The 9,194-nt window shown below is 36.4% G+C and overlaps 1 protein-coding gene across 1 annotated transcript; it reads left to right on the top strand.

Moving 5' to 3' along the window:
* Positions 1-935: 935 nt before the first annotated feature.
* LOC113234835 lies at positions 936-5,781 on the top strand. Its single transcript, XM_026470343.1, has 2 exons — positions 936-1,189; positions 5,590-5,781. The coding sequence occupies exons 1-2, from the start codon at positions 989-991 to the stop codon at positions 5,728-5,730; spliced, it is 342 nt and encodes a 113-aa protein (XP_026326128.1). The 5' UTR covers positions 936-988; the 3' UTR covers positions 5,731-5,781.
* The last annotated feature ends 3,413 nt before the right edge of the window (positions 5,782-9,194 follow it).

The raw sequence follows: 9,194 nt of genomic DNA, 5'->3' as shown, positions 1-9,194 counted from the left end.
CTTCATTTCAAAAACTAACTGAAATTAAAAAGTAAAAGTCAAATTAAAACTATATCTTATCAAAATGCGCAATACATACGCGTGTTTTAAGCGGCGCGGTTTATTCGCTGCGAATGCTGCGCGTTTGAATCACGTTTACGTTTACGCGTCGTACGTCGTACCTTTACGTCGGCGCTTATAAAATACGTCGTATGTGTACTAGCAAAGTTTACTGATGACCTTGGTGACCCAACTGTTTGAACTGTGGGCACTATATGAAAAAGACTCGAACTTTTTCAAACTGGTTCTAGTCTGAGTACTTCGGGTAATACTCCGGAGTGAGTTCCTTTGCTTTGATACCCATAGTACCTACAGAGAATTCCCTAATTTGAGACCAAGTATGGTGAACCATGACGTCACTAATTAATACTATTATTTCACCCACAGATAATTTTAATTAATTATCACAAAATTTATTACATCAGGTGTTTTACAGTTGTATAAACGTCGCGTAAATTGGAATATGATTTTTGACTAAATTAAAAATAAGAAAGAACCAGAAAGAAATAGTTTCATTTGTAATTAATCAATGTAGAAAAGTAATGTAATCATGTTTTCCAAAATACCGATTACAGATTGAATAGATAAGAACGTACTAATATTTAACATAAGCTAAAGCTTCTAAAAATTACTCGAAACATGGTGCACATATATTTCATACGTAATTCTTATTTTGTTCTTGTGACTTATCAGACAAAATTATACGAAAAAAATGTGATTATACGAAGATGTAATATAATTCCTGAAGGCCTGTTAATTTATTTGTTCGATATTCGAGAAAACACTTTACATAGTGACTGTATTAGTCATTAATTATATATGTACATATGTGCCAAGTACTACATAAAGGTAGATACCTACGGTACATTATTAATCATATAAATGGCTTCCATTTAGATAACAATTTCATTCTTTCTCCGGCAGTCATTTGTTGAACTCTCGCTCGACAATGAAGTTTGCAACTTTATTCATTTTGTCCCTGGCCGTGATACTGGTGAATTGCGGTCACACATTTATGGGGACAAATGTACAGAAACAGCTCTTGTACCGTACAACCGCGAAATACAGTGCAAATATGTTCACAAAAAGGATTGAATACATGAATTACACTATGCCGAATTTGCCTGCTTATCTTGGTCGCTATATTCAGGTGAGATAAATTTCCAATTATATTAATGTCATATTAGACTAGTTCTGCTTATATATGTTACAACTTATGTATATTTTTATATATTAGTACTACTATTTCCGATCTAGACAACCCGTTATCGTCCATTTATTTATTTTATCTTAAAGGGCTGAAACGGCCTCTAATAATACTTATTAAAAAAACAGTAGTAAGCAAAACAGTTCTCTGTTAATAGAAATAGAATAGGTAAATAAGCATTAATAACACAGTCAGGTGAAAAAGAATACACAGTTGAGATAAAAACGCAAATGTGACATCGTGACACTTTAAGCAGTCCACAATTAGGTCATACTAACACCATTTACCTGTTTAAAGGTATTAATATTATAATAATACTTACAAAACCACAAAAAACAATGTGTTTCAAAATAAAATGTGCAGAACGTACATGATAAAATAAATAAAAAGCTAAACTATCAAAATGATTTCAAAACTCTTCAGGCTGATGAACTGCAATTTTGTCTAGACATATCAGCATTACAGGCTATCGGTCCACTTTAGGCTCAATTTATATTGCGGCGGAACGGAATGGAAGCGAATTTTTGTAACGATGTTAAATAGCATAATGAACTTTATCGTCAATGGTGTAACGTCCAAACTAGATACGAGCCAAAATCTTCCGCGGAATGCGCGAGCATTCTCGAGCATGCGCGATAATTCCACGGAACATTTCCCTTTCCGTCTACGCAGGCAGAAGAGACTCGGCACGTTGCACTCCATTTTTTTAACCGACTTCAAAAAAGGAGGAGGTTCTCAATTCGACTGTATGTTTTTTTTCTATGTATGTTACGCGATAACTCTCGTATTTGTGAACCGATTTTCATGATTCTTTTTTTGTTGGAAAAGGGTACCTCCACAGTGGTCCCATTTCATTTTGAAGAAAATCATCCACCTCTAAGGGTAGCTGTTCACGCATGAAGATTCATTTTTATAAATAGCGCCAAAATTTTAGCATATCGAGCAATTATTTTAATGGTTGATTTTGCTGTTCTTCAATGCAAGGCGTTTTTCTCTCTCAATATACTTTGGATAGTGAGAACCGATTTTTATTATCTCCTGTGGCGAACTAGGGGATGAATCCGGGTTTGCGCACTTTCCGGTAACCGATTTCGATAAAACTTGGTAATTATATGTAATTTCACGTACTTTTGAGGTTGGTTTTTTTAGTTCTCTGTACTGATTAAATCCTCGCTATCCAGAATACTTGAAATGTAAATTTCAGTATCTCTGTGACTCTCATGACCGCCCGCGCCCCCTTCGATCCATTAACTCTCTTGTACTATCTATACCTCTCTTTCATTCTGGCTTCATGTCTGATTCGTTCACTCTCCATTCAATACGTCTCTGGAACGCTCTCCCAGACTCCATCGGAAGGTCTCCTATTTATCCTCTTTCAAAAAGAATATCGATGAGCATCTTTTAAATTCCATCTTCCGTTATTTAAATTATTAATTTAATATTTTGTTTAATTTGCCGCATTTGTGAATTTCGTTTTCCTCAAAGGTTGACTGGTAGAGAATGCTTATAGCATTAAATCCACCTTTTGTACCATTTGTTACCAACATTTTGGCAATTACAATATCGTTACAAAAATTCGCAATATAAATTGAGCGTTACGGAAAATGGACATTTGCACTCCTAAGGAAGTCACCACACTTATCAACGCGGTTTCGCCTTGAGCCGGAGCATGCAATAAGTGTCAAGCTCGGGTAGCCGACGCGATACATATCGCACATGATACAGCAATCGTACGCGATTGAGCGCGCGTGTACAGACGTTGAAAGGAAAAGGGAAATACAGCGCGCAATCGTATACTCCAACGCGCGCCCGTTTGACGCGGCCTGCGCTATTAGCCTTTTATTCCCAGTCGCCACCACTGCTTTTGTTCTCAGTGGCGACAAATGGAAAAAACCCATACGTTACCACGGGGGTAGATTCAGAATCTTACGATAACTTAGTTGTCGACCAATTTCTTTTCATTTTTATTCACAACATCCGAACCGAACGTCAAATTATCGTATTCGAAACCGAACCGAAATGACGTCACACCCGTACGATTACTCGAACTTCTCGACCGGTAGAGGCTACAAACGTTATTCAGAACACAGTTATCGAATGAAAGTTACCGAAAGTCCTAATTTTCACAAAGCAAGAATGTGAAATGGAAATCTCATATCATTTTAAATAAATTCTGGATTTTGTTCAATTTTATTAATTTATTTTAATGCAAGACTAATGCACTCGTATATTTTAAGCCTCTAAAGTCTTAAAAAAGGATTTTCATTTTTCTTATAATCTATTTCACCGACTGACTCGTAAGCGCTGTTGGATAACAATATCGTATCCGAATCCGAATCGAACGTTTAAGCTCAGAAAGCGCCTTCGATTCGATATCCAATCGAACGATTCGTGGTCATGGTGGTAACAAACGGAATAAAAAATCTCAGTTGTTGCCATTGGTGATTTCCACTGGCGACAAAAGAAAAAAAAAACATATGTTACCATGTCGTGACAAATGGGATAAAAAGATCTGTTCTTGCCACTCGCGACAAATGGAATTTAAAATATCCCAATAGTTACCAGTGGTAACAAATGGAATAAAAATACCAATTAATGTTTGTTTATTGCCGCCATCGAAAGGGAATAAAATAACATTCGAGTTTAAGGATAAAAGTACAAACTGGACAGGCAGATAATGAACGTGCAGGCATTCCCGCGCCCAATCCTGTACGCTCCTGATCACGCGCGGTAGAATGACTGTGTAAAGGGCACTATTCCGTGTGAATAAATGTGCTGCGTCCCTAATATCGGAGTATCGCAAAAGCGTTGAGACATAAAATTTTAAGTCTCATGTGCTATAATAATCGCGATTGTTCAGGTGACCCTTCAATCCGGAACACAGTAATACTGCTTTGAGGTAGAAACATACACGACGTTATTATTCACCCGGTAGGTTCTACAGTGAACACCCTATCACCAGTGCAAAATAATGGTCTATCGATTTGTCATAATCTCTAGCTCGTGTCTCGTAGCGGTTTTACCGAGCCATATTGTAGGCTTTACTTTAACATTTTAATGAAACATTGTAATGTTTTATTTTAGTGAAGATCATAATGCACCAGAAAATTCATGAAAATACATCTCTCACATTATATCAAGAAAACATTAATATCTACTTAACTGCTAAAAAAGAACCGAGATCTTCAGACACACAACTCGTGTTGAATAGATCGATCTCGAAAGGGTTTGAAAATTTGTTAAAATTATTACTCGCGCGCCAAATAAACTAAGTCGACTAAGGTGACCCTTCAAATTAGCCGCTTATAGAAGCCCTGCAGTCGCGTAGCAACCGCGCCACTACTCATTTTCATACAATATTTGGAAGTGCAATCGCAGTGCCACTCACCGTCATGACACGCGTGCGCCACGTTTACATTAAGGATAAACGACCGTTTACACGGGGCCAATCGACGAGCCATTCCATTTAGCCAAGCCATTATTGGCGTCGTGTAAATAGCGACAATAAATTATGGAGTCTCTTCAGAGCAGTAATAAAACAATCCACTAAATTAGAACGATTTCTAATTTTTCGGAAAAATAACCCCACCACACGTGCATTGAATTGGCTCATATTACTAAACCACTCCACTAGTTTGCCTTGTCGTTTAGTAAAGAATTTTATAGAAACTTAATAACGCGCACACGCTCATAGCCCCGCACTAGGGAAACCCTGTATCGCAGGTGCCATGGACACACACATAGACAACCACAAATTACATCCAAACTCACGAGAAAAATAAATTAAATAAATGAGGCCATACAAATATTTCTCCTGTCCCGGTAATCTAACCTGAGACCTCTGCGTGGCAGTCCGGAATGGTAACTGTTCGGCCACAGAGGCAGTTGAAGTACTTATTGTAATAGTGGCTGTAGTTTAGATGGACGTTGCGAATGTCTTTTTCACTAGACTACTGGCTTAATGGAATGGCTCGTCAATTGGCCCCGTGTAAATGGGCTAGTGAAGTAAGACGTAACGAGCTGCTGCCTCGCCACAGTTGCGCTGCACTGCAGCGCTTCTAGCGTCTAATTTGAAGGCGCCCTAATAGGTACTCTAACAAAGAAAACAACCGTCACCAATCCAGCCAAATACACCCAGTGACTCATGAAAAGAAGTTTCGGACATTTGCATAATATTATGAATAAAAAAAAACACAAATAAATTGACTTTGAATTGCCACCTCCTTGTAATTTGTCTTTGTAGGATCAAAAGCACGCACAGCTTAACACTTAACGACTTAATTTGGAACCAAAGCATTAAGTTGAGCGTGCTATAGACTGTATTTACTCACGTTTATTCTCAGGGTTTCCTGGCCTACGACATGACCAATACCGGCGCATCGTGCAATGTCACTGGTGGAGGTGTGGGCATGAACTTCCTACATTTGCGTATGAAGAGCGACCGCGGAAAACCTCTGAATTACGAAATTTTTATCTATTCCTAGATTTGAGGGAATCAATATAAAGTCCGTTGAGAAAATATATACTTGTACTTATATTCTTTTTTATTTACCTACCAAAAAAGTCTGTGTTTATTATAATTATGTGTAAGTGCAATTCATAACATTTGAATTTGTAATAAGTCCGCTAAGAAGAATAAAACGTCCACGAAACTATGTAAAGTTTTTATCTACATAGAGCACTTTGCCTTAAATTAGGACGTACATAGGTTAACAAATTTATCGCAAACATTCAAATGGATAGATTTATTCAACCTATAGAACCTCCTATAGAAGCTAAGAGATTCTTTCACAGCCGATCGTGCCTAACACAAAATTCTAGAATATTCACACTGCGAACCATATTTAAACTAATTTTGTAGATAGACGGACGGACGGACGGACGGACGGACGGACGGACGGACGGACGGACGGACGGACAGACAGACAGACAGATAGCACGTTTATTCAGCACAAATACAAACAGAAACAAAACATTTACAATCACTTCACAGAGTATGACATAAAAGCACATAGAACATTCATTATTAATTTTATACACATTTATATAAAACACATACTGCGAGAAAAACAAATACTGTGAGAAAAACAAACAAATACTATAAGAACTGATAAAATTTTAATGTACCTATGACTACAGTTTATGCTGAAATGGCCCTGACTCAGCATAAATACTGTAGAACGAGAGAAGTCAAACAGTGCTGGTTTTCTGCCCGTACCATATGGTGAGCGACCGCAGCCCAGTAAGCCATGCCACCAAAGTGCATCACACGCAAATATATATACCTAACTCTAAATACTATACACACATATACATATATATCAAGCAAAAGTGTAAGATGTAAAGCAAATAATGTAAATAGTGTAAGTAATGAAGGTAAGTAATATAAATAATAATGTAAGTTTACAAATATAATATTAAATTATAAACAATACCCACCAAATGTGAATATATACATATAGGTACGGAAATTTAGGTTTACAGGTATCAAACGCATTGATTAGGTAAATACATAAATTAGGGAATAATGTACAGAAATACGTCGCAAAACTTAGGATTTAGACTTGCTATCAGACTATGTAAATATTCATAGAGCGATGTTTGTTAAAAAAAATTCGGAAATTGTAAATATTGTTCTCGCCCCCCGAGTTATATTCTGCAACTTGATAGTGTATAGATCCTTATTGTATCCATGAAGCGGTATGGTTAACCATATTATTACAAGTATTTTTTTTAAGTAGGACAGTATAGAGAAATCCGAAACCATAAGTGATACAGGGAAACTGTCTAATGAATTAATAGGTCTTTTTTTCCATTTTTTACTCAAGCGTGAGCCGTCTGTAAAAATTATTAATACTTATTGACATTTTTTTAATACTGATCGAATCAGTTTCTTGTGAGGATCATTTTGTAACCAAAGAAAAGCAGTGAAACACCAATGAAACAGCAGAAGTTGGTCACATTTAATAAAAATATTTTTCGTATAATTTGTTACATTTAGAAAGATTTAATTCTTGAACAAACGTTCTTTAAATATGATCTCCATCTTGCTGTATGCAAGTACCAAAGAGGATATAACCACTACGTTGCAAGTACGGGCGCGTTTGACGCGTTATAGTTAGGACAATGTTGGTTCTAAATTTTAAATTGTAGGTATGTTTTAGAGTAGTTACACACAGCGACTGTTAGCAGCAATGCGCGTTCGTGAAACGCACGAGTGTATCGCTACACTTGCGATTTGTAGGCGATTGCATCGATGCAAACGCGCGACTGCTTCGATACAAACGCACATTTGCATCGATACAAACGTGTGATCGATGGAATCGCCTATAAATCACAGTAGTCGCGTTTGTATCGATGCAGTGGCGAGTTTGCATCGCTGCTTATAGTTGCGCGTATGTGTAAAGGTAGACGATTAGTTACAGTATCACTACTGCATCGCGTTTCCATCACTGCTAAATGTCGCCATGTGTAACAGCTCTTAAATGTAATTCATAGAGTTCGTAATGGCATGAATTTCTTAAATTTGTAAAAAAATACTTTTAAGTGCCATAAAGGCGGTCCATAGTTCGTGTAATATATATTATTAACATGCAATTCAATAATGGAACCCTTTTTATATAAGTATACTATTAATTTTGTACATTATAATTTCCTATTGTAATAACGCGGTATCATTAATTTCCTGTCTTTTGGCTCATTGCTGCGTTCAAACCACTATTTAATAAAAACAGTAATTAACTAATAGGAATTTGACCGCTAATTGGTAGAAATAGTACAGGCTGCAGAAGGAATAGATGAAAGATGTAGCGAGTGTGAATAATGGTTGTAAGTCTTTCGTTCTTTCGTTGTAAGTCTGTATACAGACTAATTTTAGAAAGAATAGTTATTTATTAAGCGCGGCTGCAAAGGTACGATTTCAAAAATAGGTCCAAAAGTAATTTCCTGAGCGTAGCGAGGGTTTGAACTGCCTCCTTGGCCGAACGGTTACCATGCCGGACTGACACGCAGAGGTCCCAGGTTCGATTGTATGGCCTACATTTATTGCTCTTGAGTTTCGGTGTAATTTGTGATTGTCTATGTATGTGTCCATGGCACCCGCGACACAAGGTTTCCCTAGTGCGGGGCTATGTTGAGTGTGTGCGTTATTATTATAAGTCACGAAACGCAAAACAACTTTGCCGCCGAGCGAAACACACAACTTTTCACCTTACTATAACGAGGAAAATGGTAGATGAAAGAACAGTTGAACTATAAAACATCAGAAAAAGAAAAGAAAGAAACATAAAAGAAAAAGTTTATCTTCGGATGCGTTCTGAATTTACAACTCATCAATTTTGATTCTTGCTCGTACTTTTATTTTGTGTGATTAAGTGGTTATTGAAATTATTTTAGTTCTTCGACGAATGAAAATAATTTATTGAACACAATTATTTATCAATGTAATGTTAACAATAATAAAAATAAAATATACTAACGAATTTAACCTTCCACGCTAATATGTAAAAAACGCTTTTGCGCGCAGATTTCTGATGAGAAAGAAAGCCTTTTCGAGTTAGTGAGATGAAATATTATATATTCTCGCAATATTTTTGATGATATCATTTTTATTGCTTATTTGAATACAACAGTCGTGAGGGTAACTTTTCAAAAAGTTTAGAGCGTGTATTTAGTAGAAGACAATGTATAAATCAGAAAGCGGCGACACACAGCGTTTTATCCTCTTCTGTTCACTATGTTACGTGGTTCACGAATTTGCGAACCGATTTTGTGTTGGAATTCACACAATTCTTGATTCCTTCAAACAACGTTTAATTTTTTACTTCAAGTCCTAAATTTAATTTTTCTCTCCAATCCCTTCATTTGTTTCCTTATAATTTTCCTACGTTTATTTAAAAAATACCACAGGATAGAAGTAAATTTTATTATACATATAGTATTATTATGA

This window comes from Hyposmocoma kahamanoa, unplaced genomic scaffold, assembly GCF_003589595.1.
Source record: "Hyposmocoma kahamanoa isolate Upper Pololo Valley unplaced genomic scaffold, ASM358959v1 86, whole genome shotgun sequence".
NCBI classification, from domain to species: Eukaryota; Metazoa; Arthropoda; class Insecta; order Lepidoptera; family Cosmopterigidae; genus Hyposmocoma; species Hyposmocoma kahamanoa.
Note: the sequence above shows the minus strand (reverse complement) of the source record. Positions and strands in the feature narration are given on the sequence as shown.